Source organism: Salvelinus sp. IW2-2015, unplaced genomic scaffold (genome assembly GCF_002910315.2).
Source record: "Salvelinus sp. IW2-2015 unplaced genomic scaffold, ASM291031v2 Un_scaffold3661, whole genome shotgun sequence".
Classification (NCBI taxonomy): domain Eukaryota; kingdom Metazoa; phylum Chordata; class Actinopteri; order Salmoniformes; family Salmonidae; genus Salvelinus; species Salvelinus sp. IW2-2015.
This window is the reverse complement of record NW_019944938.1, coordinates 28,175-40,846: the sequence shown is the minus strand read 5'-3', so window position 1 is coordinate 40,846 and position 12,672 is coordinate 28,175. Positions and strand designations below refer to the sequence as shown.

Genomic DNA, 12,672 nt, shown 5'->3' with positions numbered 1-12,672 from the left:
GGACCAGGATGAAAGATATGAACTTTCCCAATTTGTTAAGTCGCTCTGGATAGACGTCTGCTAAATTGACTTAATCGTAAATGTGTAGTATCTCTGATAGTCTAACTCTGTGGAGTATCTCTGTTAGTCTAATCTGTGTAGGATCTCTGTAGTCTAACTTCTGTTGAGTATATCTGTAGTCTAACTTTCTGTGTTAGTATCTCTGTAGTCTAACTTCTGCGTGTGAGAAATCTCTGTGTCTAACTTCTGTGTTAGCTACTCTTAGTCTAACTTCTGTAGTGCAGTAATCTCGGTCTAACTCTGAAATATAGTGGTATCTCTTAGTCTAACTCTAAGACTGTGAGTAATTCTTAGTCTAACCTTTCTGGTTAGTCCAGAGTATCTCTGTAGTCAACTTCCTGTGTTAGTTCAGTATCTAACGTAAAGTCTAACTTCCTGGTGAGTATCTCTGTTAGTCATAACTTCTGTGTTAGTATCTCTGGCTATAGTTAACTTCGTGTGAGAATCTCTGTAGTCCTAACTCTCTGTGTTAGTATCTCTGTTAGTCTAACTTCTTCGTGAGTATCTCTGTAGTCTAACTTCTGGTGGAGTATCTCTGTAGTCTAACATTCTGTGTGATATCCTCTGTAGTCGAACTTCGTGTGTGAGATATCTTTTTAGTCTTACTTCTGTGTTAGCTATCTCTGTAGTCTAACTTCTGTGTAGTAGTTCTCTGTAGTCAAAGTTGATCTCTGTAGTCTAACTTCTGTGTTTGTTAGTATCTTGTAGTCTTGCACTTCCTGTGTGAGTATCTCTGGTAGTCTAATTCTGTGTTAGTAATCTACTGTAGTCTAACTCCTGTGTAGTAGTATCTCTGCTAGTCTAAACTTCTGTGTGAGTATCCTCTGGTAGTCTAAACTTCTGTAGTTGTATCTCTGTAGTCTAACTTCTGTGTTGAGTATCTCTGGTATCTAATCTTTGTTGTTAGTATCTCTGTATCAACTTCTGTGTGAGTACTCTGTAGTGTCTAACTTTGGTTAGTTAGTATCTCTGTAGTCTAACTTCTGATGTGTTAGTATCTCTGTAGTCTAACTTCTGTGTTAGTATCTCTGTAGTCTTAACTTCTGTGTTAGTATCTCTGTAGTCTAACTCTGTGTGAGTATCTCTTGTAGTCTAATTCTGTGTTAGTATCTCTGTAGTCTAACTTCTGTGTTAGTATCTCTGTAGTCTAACTTCTGTGTTAGTATCTTCTGTAGTCTAACTTCTGTGTAGTATCTCTGTAGTCTAACTTCTGTGTGAGTATCTCTGTAGTCTAACTTCTGTGTAGTATCTATCTCTGTAGTCTAACTTCTGTTGAGAATCTCTGTAGTCTAACTTCTGTGTTAGTATCTCTTTAGTTCTAACCTTCTGTTTAGTTAGTTATCTCTGTAGTCTACTTCTGTGGAGTATCTGTAGTCTAACTTCTGTGTAGTTAGTATCTCTGTAGTCTAACTTCTGTTGTGAGTATCTCTGTAGTCTAACTTCTTGTAGACTTTATAGTTCTTAACTTCTGGTTAGTAGTATCTCTGCTAGTCTAACTCTGTGTGTATATCTCTGTAGTCTAACTCTGTGTTAGTTAGTATCTCTGTAGTCTAACTTCTGTGGAGTATCTCTTGTAGTCTAACTTCTGGTAGTTGTATCTCTGTTCTAATCTGTGTGAGAGTATCTGCTGTAGGGCTAACTTCTGTGTTAGTTATCTCTGTAGTCTAAACTTGTGTGAGTATCTCTGGAGTCTAACTTGTTGTTAGTATCCTGTAGTTCAACTTCTGTGTTAGTATCTCGTAGTCTAACTTCTGTTGAGTATCTCTGTAAGTCTAACTTCTGTGTTAGTATCTCTGTAGTCTAACTTCTGTGTTAGGTATCTCTGTAGTCTAACTTCTGTGTTAGATCTCTGTAGTCTAAACTTATGTGTGTCGATCTCTGTAGTCTAACTTCTCTGTATTAGTTATCTTTCTGTGTCTAACTTCTGTGTTAGAATCTCTGTAGTCTAACTTATGTGTTCGTATCTCTGTAGTCTAACTTCTCTGTTAGTTAGTATCTCTGCTAGTCTAAACTTCTGTGTTAGAATCTCTGTAGTCTAACTTATGTGTTCTATCTCTTAGTTAACTCTCTGCTTAGTTAGTATCTCTGTAGTCTAACTTCTGTGTTAGTATCTCTGTAGTCTAACTTTGCTGTGATGCGATGGTGAGATGTGAGATCAAAAATAGAAGAGAGTAATTAAACCATATTGAAGACTGGATATGTACAAATTGCAGACATAACTTGATTGACAGGTGTCACTGTACATGGTGGCTAGAAGCTAGACTGAAGACAAATGAAAACTCATCAGCCAACCTTTCAAACTTCAAGTGTCCAATACCTTTAAAAGTGTGATCTTATTAACGTTGTTTAAAAAGGAGTTTTCTTTCTGAGTATAATGATTATCTAGTCAGGTTAAACTTTTGATCAAGACTTAAATCTGTTTGACTTTATGGTTTTTGTTTTGTATCGTATCAGAAATTAAATCGATATTACTTGGCAATAGGCAGTTTTTCTTTTCTTCCTGGCAATAGATGTTAAATAATTGATCCTMGTTTTTTTAATGGCAGCCATCGTTATCAAGCAAAGAGGCCCGTTTAATTGTTACCTTTATTAATTTTCATTATTGTTTTACATTTTACAAAAAACATTAGGAAGTSTTCCTGCAAAATTAGTGTCACATAAACACCCATGGTAACCATTTGTATAAAATGCAGTTTCTTTTTCATTCTTTTTTGCACAACGGAAAATACCTTGATAAATGACCAAATATCAGTGTTGTTTGTGTTGCTTGTGTTCATCGGTGCTCATTATCTGAAGTACAAAATGAAATCCAGTTTTTGTCGTAGCCTTGTTTTCAGTCTCTCGTTAACTGGCGTCTGCTTCAGATGTGTAAAACTCAAACAGAGAACATCACATCAAATCCACAGAGGAAAGGCCTAATACGGACGGTTAAATCACTAAAAGTAYCTCTCTTTATTGAATTACAATGATCAACAGAAAATAAATATAAAGTTTCCCGAGAACATTGMCCCTTTACTTTTTTTGTTGTTGTTCTCGGTGAACAATGTAGCTCAAATAAATTAGCCTTCAACATTTTTCATAACGAACAAGATTCTAGAACATTCCTCTATGCATTCAACGCTGTGTGTGTGTTTTCTACCCTACACACCACCGTGGAAGATAAAGCACTAGCTATAACCGATAGCATCACTGCTGTAATAAGTACGCTGCATCACACGTGAGATGACACGTAGAATCAGGAAAAAAAAACAAAATACTTTTTGCCTGTTGCTATAAACACAACAACTGAGATATTGCAAATCCTTGAGAATTTTTACTCAAAATTACATCTGGCAAAATCGAAATATTAGCACTTAGAATGACGCGTCTAATCTAATACAAAATAGTTTAGCCTAGGTCCGATTCAAACGGCAGGAATTAGAATGATCAGAAATTAGCTGGAATGATCAGCAATGATCAGGAATGATCAGGAATTAGCTGGAATGATCAATAATTAGCTGGAATGATCAGGAATTAGCTGGAATGATCAAGAATGATCAGGAATTAGCTGGAATGATCAGGAATTAGCTGGAATGATCAGGAATTAGCTGGAATGATCAGGAATTAGCTGGAATGATCAGGAATTAGCTGGAAAACACTGGCAAGTAATAGACTGAATCTGCCTAACTTCTCTTTTTTGGGGGGAAAATAGCTAAAAAGATTGCAACATTTTTCAATCTTTACTAATAATATATTAACGTTAATTTCAGATGCTAGGGGCACATTTTAAGATAATCAAACGTTTTAATTAATCTGACAAATTTAGGATTTCTTGCCAAGGTATTTAGACTGAATCTATGTGGGAAACTGTAACWCTGATCCGTACTTGTTTAGCGCCACTTGAATACAGCCAGAATATAGTATTTTACAGTATTTTCCCTGCAGACGAGGGTTGCGCTGTCTGTCAACGAGTCGTCGTGGTGCCACACCGAGACAGCGCATAAAGAACAGTGAGTTGAGAGCTGAGCCATGACACACATACAGTTACGTGCCGTTGATTTTTTTAATGAATATTGGCACCTGGCTAAAATAACCAGACAATTACAAGCAGAATACAACTGAACAAATCAACTCAATTCTCTCTCACTTTCAGCTATTCACCACCAGCACCCCACCCAAAAAGGTCATGAACCCTGTGTATTATGACTTATTTACATCATTTCTTCAAAAATACAATGAAAAATGGCAATGAGCATGGAGCAATGAAAATAATATTATATACCTTCTTGATATAAACAAACAAAATGCGTGAAAAAAAAAGAAAAAAAAGAAACGATGATATTGAAACTTTTGACCTCACTACATTTTCAATGTGACATGTTTTCAACACCGAATTTTACTTTTTCATCTTTTAACAAAAAAAAACTAATACAACGTATTATCTAAACACAAAATAACAACAGCCTACATGTAAAAATATAACTTTTACAAACACACTTTCAAAATAATGGTCAGTTTGCATTTGTTGCATACAATTGACAAATGTCTGCGTTTCCTTTGACAGCTGAATAGCAGTGAGTGGAGCGTGTTGTAACTTCGGTCCCTTTTGTCCAGTCAGGGACGCCATAGTCAGTCATTGTGATGTCACGGCACGGCACGGCACGGCAGAGAGAGAAGAACGTCTTGTCTCTTTAAAAGTAACACTGAGATGCCTCTTCAAACCTTCTACCCATCTCTGAGAAAATAATGAATCACCACCAAAACAACCTCTCCTTTGAAAACTGGCACCTTCCTTATTTATATATTGTATATATTTTTACATTTATATATATTGATTTTCAAATAGATTATTTTCCAGTTTCAGTGCCTTGCGTTGATTGGATAACGTAAACCACATTTAAAAACAGCTGCTGACGAATCTCCATACGGCAGCAAGGTGTGGTTTAGTATTTTTTTCATCAACAGAGAAACCAGAACAGACAAAGAATAAGAGAAAGATTAAAAATGAGGAAAAATTCTGTTTTACACATACAACCACACACTGGTACCGAAGACTACAGTGGCTCACGGAAAAGCCGATATTGATAAAAAGCTAGATAGCTATAATACAACGCTCAATAACAGACGTGTATGTTCACTATGGAAACAGGCTGAAACTTGTAATAATACAGGAAGGGCGTCTTGAAACTCTGGGGTGCTGGGGCCGCCAGGGGGCTCAACTGACTAAAACAAGGTCTGTTCAGGGACACGCCTTCTAATTACATATAAGCATACAGTACAATTAAATACAGTTTATCCCAAAAATAKTTTTTTTTCTCTTTTGACTGTTTTTTTTAATTTTTTATTCCCAGGTCGGAAAAAACCTGACTGCATAGACCTAATAACTAACAGTTCCCTAAGCTTGAATCCTAAAAAGTTCAGATAACGTCCGTCTCCTCATCGCATTTGAATGATATGAACTCTAAAAGGCACATTGGTAGAAGTGAATGTTAAAATTGCATCTCTGGGGCCTTGCAGGGTCTGGGGTTGGGGGTTGGTTGGGGGTAAGGGGGCAGGAAGGGAGAACTGGGAAGGTGGACAGAGGGGGGTGTGAAGTGCTAAACCGGGGTTTATAAATCAGACAAATCATACAAGATGACGGACTGCTCGGTCTCTGGGATATACATCCCCCTCTGGCTTGTGCCTTTCCAATGCAGCGTCATCGCCAACCAGGAAGTGACATCACCAACCCGGAAGTGACATCATCCCTGGGAAAGATTCTGGATCTGTCTGTGTGATAAAACACAGCAAAGGAGACAATCTCTCCACCCTTTKTTTTCTCTCCATCCTTCCTTCATCTGCCTAGTAACATGGACTAACGAACAGTAACACTACCAACGGCCTGCCCTCCAATCACAAGGGTCCATTTGCTCATCTGCTCCGCCCACGCAAAGGAATGGCCAATGAAAACACATTTGAAATCTGAATCCGGACGTTTGCTGGTTTCGAGTGGCTGCAAGTACAAGAGGCAGCAATTGTTTGCCTCTATCCACTCTAGTATACAGCCAATTCTAGCCAACTTAGAGCCCCCCAAAAAACAAAGTGTTATCTTAAAATGAATCTGTTCTGTTTTAGATTAGAAGTACACTTTTTTTTTTTTTTTTGTCATTATTGCATGTTTTTTTTTTACAATATCTTGAAATTCTACATAATGTCTACTTTTCATATTCTTTTTAATACCCTCTCCCGTCTAGACCGACTGATTTGAGTTTTCATAGATATCTAGCTAACTTGAAACGTCAAGGAGGATMTCAGGCACTCTACTGCAAGGGTTTCCACAGTGTGGAGAAGATTGCCATTCGGTAGAGAGGGCTGTGTTCACTAACAGCTCAGTCTGCAACATTGTTAAAAAAACACATAATGATATGTTTGAAATAGTCCCCCAACATCGAGTAGTTGCATCAATTATTATATATATTTTTTTCTCCATTTAAAAAAAAAAWTCTTTAAGCTATATAATAACAGAAAGAAAGAAGAACAGATGTATTGTATTGTAGTACTGTAGTATATGTATTATCTGTAGTACTGTAGTATTGTAGTACTGTAGAATCTGTTGTACTGTAGTATCTGTAGTACTGTAGTACTGTGAGAATCTTAGTACTGTAGTATTTGTAGTACTGTAGTATATGTAGTACTGTGGTATCTGTAATACTGTAGTAGCTGTATTATCTGTAGTACTGTATTATCTGTAGTATCTATAGTACTGTAGTATCTGTAGTATCTATAGTATCTGTAGGATCTATAGTACAGTAGTATCTGTAGTATCTATAGTATCTGTAGGATCTATAGTACAGTAGTCTATGTAGTATATGTAGTACTGTATTATCTATAGTATCTGTAGTAATGTGGTATCTGTAGTACAGTAGTCTCTGTAGTATTGTAGTATCTGTAGTACTGGTGTACTGTAGTATATGTAGTACTGTAGTATCTGTAGTACCTGTACTAGTGTAGTTTCTGTACTATTGTAGTAGATGTAGTAATGTTGTACTGTAGTATATGTAGTACTGTAGTATCTGTGGTATTGTAGTTTCTGTAGTACTGTAGTTACTGTAGTATTGTAGCACTGTAGTATCTGCAGTATTGCAGTTTCTGTAGTATTGTTGTACTGTAGTATCTGTAGTTACTGTTGTACTGTAGTACTGTTGTACTGCAGTATCTGTAGTATTGTAGTTTCTGTAGTATTGTAGTATATGTAGTACTGTGGTACTGTTGTACTGTAGTATATGTATTATTGTAGTATCTGTAGTACTGTTGTACTGTAGTATCTGTAGTACTGTAGTTACTGTAGTATTGTACTATCTGTTATGTTGTTCCATAGCCAATATACATTTGGGTTCATTTATTTCTACAGAAGACAAAAGACAGGTGGTCAGGGCAAGACATTGGTCAGATCAGGTGGTCAGATCGATCGATCGTTGATTGACGTGATCGGTTGATTGATTGGTTCAGGAAATAGGAGAATGTTGTCAAAGGAAGTGGTCACTCATCATCTTGATGAACTCCGGGAGCTTGGACCTATAGGAAGACAGAAGGGGTCAGAGACAGCTGTGGGCCCGTACCACCTGTTACCTGGACTCACCTGTTACCTGGACAAACAAAACAACAGACACACATACAGACAGACACACACACACCACTGAGAAGGAACTAAAGGTACAACTTTGAGATGGACACCCTAAGGCCCTAAAATAACCTTCACAGGGTTCTTAAACGTCTGTGCCTTCAGTAGGATTAAGATGAAGGTGTGAAGAAGCCTCTCACTGTGTACCTCCTTACTGTGTACCTCTTCACTGTGCACCTCCTTACTGTGTACCTCTCCACTGTGTCACTCCTTACTGTGTACTCCTTACTGTGTACCTCCTTACTGTGTACCTCTTTACTGTGTACTCTCCACTGTGTACCTCCTTACTGTGTACTCTTCACTGTGTATCTCCTTACTGTGTACCTCTCCACTGTGTATCTCCTTACTGTGTACCTTCTTCACTGTGTATCTCCTACTGTGTACCTCTCCACTGTGTATCTCCTTACTGTGTAATCTCTCCACTGTGTACCTCTCAACTGTGTACCTCCTTACTGTGTACTTCTTACTGTGTACCTCTTCACTGTGTACCTATTCACTGTGTACTTCCTTACTGTGTCACCTCTTCACTGTGTACCTCTTCACTGTGTACTCTTCACTGTGTATCTCCTTACTGTGTACCTCTTCACTGTGTACTCTCTTACTGTGTTCCTCCTTACTGTGTATTCTCTCACTGTGGTACTCTCACTGTGTTTTTCTGTGTACCTCCTTACTGTGTCTTTCACTGTTACACCTTCACTGTGTACCTCTTTACCGTGTACCTCCTTACTGTGTACCTCCTTACTGTGTATCCTCCTTGTACCTTTACCTTACCTGTGTATCTCTCACTGTGTACCTCTTTCCACTGTGTACCGCTTCACTGTGTACCTCTTCACTGTGTACCTCTTCACTGTGTACCTCTTAACTGTGTACCTTCCTTTACTGTGTCTCTCCTTCACTGGTGTTATCTCTTCACTGTGTACCTCTTCACTGTGTACTTTTACTGTGTACTCTTCACTGTGTACCTCTTCACTGTGTACCTTTCACTGTGTTCTCCTTATGTGTACTCTTACTGTGTACTCTTACTGTGTATCTCTTCAACTGTGTACCTCTTCACTGTGTACCTCTTCACTGTGTACCTCTTCACTGTGTACCATCTTCACTGTGTACCTCTTCACGGTGTACCTCCACTGTGTACCTTTCACTGTGTACTCCTTACTGTGTACCATCCTTACTGTGATCTCTTCACTGTGTACCTTCACTGTGTACCTCTTCACTGTGTATTCTCTTCAACTGTGGTACCTCTTCACTGTGTATCCTCTTCACTGTGTTGCCTCCTTACTTTTGTATACTTACGTACTTCATGTGTATCTCTTCATTTACTTCACTGTGTATCTTCTTCACTGTGTAACTTCTTCACTGTGTATCCTCTTCACTTGTGTATCCTCTTCACTGTGTCACCTCTTCACACTGTTATCTCTCACTGTGGTACCGTTCGTACTCTTGCTTCATTATCTCTTCACTGTGTACCCTACGGTACTATTTCACTGTTACCTATTCACTGTTCCTCTTCACTTGGTGGTATCTCGCTTCACTGTGTACCCTCTCCACTTGTACCTTCCTGTGTACCTTCAGCTGTGTACCTTACTGTGTATCCACTGTGGTACCTCTTTCACTGTGTACCTTGTCCTTACTGTGTGTACATCTCTCCACTGTGTACCTCCCCTGTGTACCCTCTGGTGTACGCTCTCAGTCTCACTCTTGCTACCTGTTGTACCTCTCATTTACCTCTGTCCTGTGTACTCTTTACTGTGTACCTCTCTTCACTTGTGGTATTCTTCTCCACTGTTGTAACTGCTCTTCACTGTGTTACCTCTTCCACTGTGTATCTCTCCTCCGACTGTGTATCTTTCTTTCTCACTGTGTAATCTTGTTCCGTGTGTATGGCCGTTCTTCCATGGTACTGGCTCTTTACGCTGTGTACCTCCTTGCTATCTCGTTGTATTTCTTCCTCGTATCGTGTATCTCTGGGCATCTTGTCGTACCTTCTCTTCTCCGAGTGGTATTTTCTTCAGGGTGCATTATTCCTTTTCGGAGCTGTTCGTGTACCCTCTCTACTGCTGCAGCTGTCTTTCACTCGGTTGGTACCTTCTTTCACTTGTGTACCCGTTTCTGTTCACTGTCTACGTCTCACTGTGTACCTCTCCTATCTGGTGTTACCTCTTCTTTCTGTCTTCCGGCTCTACGTCTTTCACTGTTTTGTCACCGTTCTTTTCCAATGTTTGTACCTCTTCACTGTGGTAGTTCGCTCTTACTTTTGTGTGCTACTCTTCCTGTTGGCTTCTACTGTCTTGGTATCGTCTTCTTTTACTGTGTTTCATTGTTGCTTTCACTGTTTCGGCCTATTACCGTCTTCGGTGGTTCTCCACTGTTGGTCTGGTCGTCTTATTGTTACTCTCACTGGGACTGTTGTTGTACCATCCTTACTTTGTGTAACTGTGTTTCACTGTGTACCTCTTCACTGTTGTACCCTCGTAAACTGTGTTTTAACCTTCATCTCATTGTGCTGTGTTATTCTCTCATCGTGTGTACCTCTTTTAAACGCGCTGTAACCTCCCTCGACTTGTGTACCTTTTTCACTCTTCGGGACTGTGGTATTCCCTTTCTTTTCACTGTTGGGTTACCTCCTTACTGTGTTTTCTTCTTCCACCCTGTGGGTGGTACCTCTTCTTATTTTCATTTGGGTGTTACCTCTCTTAATAATCTGGTGGTTAACCTCTCTTCTACTCGATAGTGAGCTCGCTCAATAGTCGTTACCTCCTTGGTCTAACTGTGTACCTTCCTTTTATTTTGTATCACTTGCCTGTGGTTGGCTATTCTTCTTCATCTCAGGCTGTGGGTTGTGTTTCACATGTGGTCTACTCCCTTCCTGGTCCTTAACTTGGTAGTTATTCCTTCTTCACTTCGTGTATCTCACTGTGGTTTTCCCATCTCGTGTTGTGACTCTCTACCTGTCGAATTAGCTGCTTTACTATAAACTTCCAAATGTGCCTAACTTCTTCACTGTGTACCTCTTTCACTGTGTACCTCCATTTTTTTTACTGTGTACCTCTCTTCCACTGTGTACTCTTCACTGTGATATCTCTTCACTGTGTATCTCTTCACTGTGTACTCTCCTTACTGTGTACCTTCACTGTGTACCTCTTACCTGTGTATATCTCTCTTCACTGTGTACCTCCTTACTGTGTACCTCTTCACTGTGTACCTCTTGTCCTCACTGTGTACCTCTCCCACTGTGTACCCACTGCTCTTCCTGTGTTATCTTCACTGTGTACCTCTTCACTGTGTACCTCCTTACTGATGTATCTCTCCACTGTGTACTCTCCACTTGTGTTACCTCTTCACTGTGTACCTCTCCACTGTGTATCTCTTCAACTGTGTACTCTTCACTGTGTACCTCTTCACTGTGTACCTCTTCTGTGTACCTTTCATGTTATCTCTCAGCTGTGTACTCTCTTCACTGTGTACCTCTTCCACTCTGTGTATCTCTTCACTGCATATCTCTTCACTGTGTACCTCTCCACTGTGTACTCTTCCACTGTGTACCTCTTATGTGTACCTCTTCACTGTCTACGTCTGTCACTGTGTACCTCTCCACTGTGTACCTCTTCACTGTTCTAAACGTCTTCACTGTGTACCTCTTCACTGTGTACCTCTTCACTGTGTACCTCCTTACGTGTGTACCTCTCCACTGTGTACCTCCTTACTGTGTACCTCCTTACTGTGTACCTCTTCACTGTGTACCTCTTCACCTGTGTACCTCTCCACTGTGTACCTCCTTACTGTGTACCTCTCCACTGTGTACCTCCTTACTGTGTACCCTCTTACTGTGTACCTCTTCACTGGAGTGTAGATCTTCGTTACACACCTGCTATTTGAACAGGTTCACCTTATCGTGAAAACAAATCAAATTCCAACCTTTAGGTCCCTCACTACGAGGTACTGTACTCAGTATCTCTACGAGATGGAGATACCCAGCATTCTTCACATTCCCTCCTATCTCTTTTGTTACGGATAACACTTAGTTAACGAACTACACCATCGGGTGTGAAACGATCGAATCAAAACAATACAGCACATCACTCACAATCAAATCAATACAACACATCACTCACGCTCAAATCAATACAGCACATCCCTCACACTCAAAACAATACAACACATCACTCACAATCAAAACAATACAGCACATCACTCACACTCAAAACAATACAGCACATCACTCACAATCAAAACAATACAGCACATCCCTCACAATCAAAACAATACAGCACATCCCTCACACTCAAACACATGTTTAAGTTTTCACTGAGTTTCTCACAATGAGTTAAAGCGAGTCAACTACACACACACACACACACACAGCAGAAAACAAATGAGCACACACTTATGCTAATCTGTTGTTAAAATGTACCCAGGGTTTTGTTTCAATAGTTTATAGGGTTTGATTACAGCCCCATTGTCTGCTCATTCAATTTCAATCGGTTTGCATTAAAGGCCACATGGGATAAATGATCCACGTTGTCCCCGTGTGTCCTGTACTTCTGAATGAGTTTGGATTATTCATTTGGGATGCAAATGTGGTCAAAACGATAATGTAATGCAGAGAGGGCAAGCCAAGCCACTTTGGAAGACTGATTATAATTTTTGACATTTTTATTTACCATTTTACTATGTTGTGTTACTTGGCAAATGAAGCCAGAATTATTTTTTTAGAATTATAATTTTTTATACACCAATTTTATTTTTCTTTGTTTTTTGGTTAATGGTAAGTTATGGTACACGTGTTTTCACAGCAGATTAGTTTAAAGTGAATATCTTCTGACCATTTAGGGGGTTTTTACATTTGTCCCAATTGGGTTGGAGGCGTCCCCCATGGCGTGGTGCGGCCCGGCCAGGGAGAGAGCGCTCCGCCGTCCGACGAGCCCTTCTCCTCCTCACGTCTCTTCAGACACGCCGCCTTAGGGTTCAGGTTC

The 12,672-nt window shown here is 39.6% G+C and overlaps 1 protein-coding gene and 1 pseudogene across 2 annotated transcripts in view; both read right to left on the bottom strand.

The window, feature by feature from the left end:
- The window catches only part of LOC112076285 (phospholipase D1-like), an 18,366-nt pseudogene extending 9,501 nt beyond the window's left edge, over positions 1–8,865 (bottom strand).
- The window catches only part of LOC112076284 (transcription factor 4), a 19,678-nt gene continuing 11,094 nt past the window's right edge, over positions 4,089–12,672 (bottom strand). For both annotated transcript variants that reach the window (XM_070441248.1, XM_070441249.1), the window contains exons 4-5: positions 12,523–12,672; positions 4,089–7,593 (exon numbers count right to left, since the gene is read on the bottom strand). The exon at positions 12,523–12,672 is cut by the window's right edge and continues 4 nt beyond it. In XM_070441248.1, the coding sequence (XP_070297349.1) occupies positions 12,537–12,672 (136 nt within the window). In that variant the 3' untranslated portion in view covers positions 4,089–7,593; positions 12,523–12,536. The remainder of the gene's footprint in view (positions 7,594–12,522) is intronic.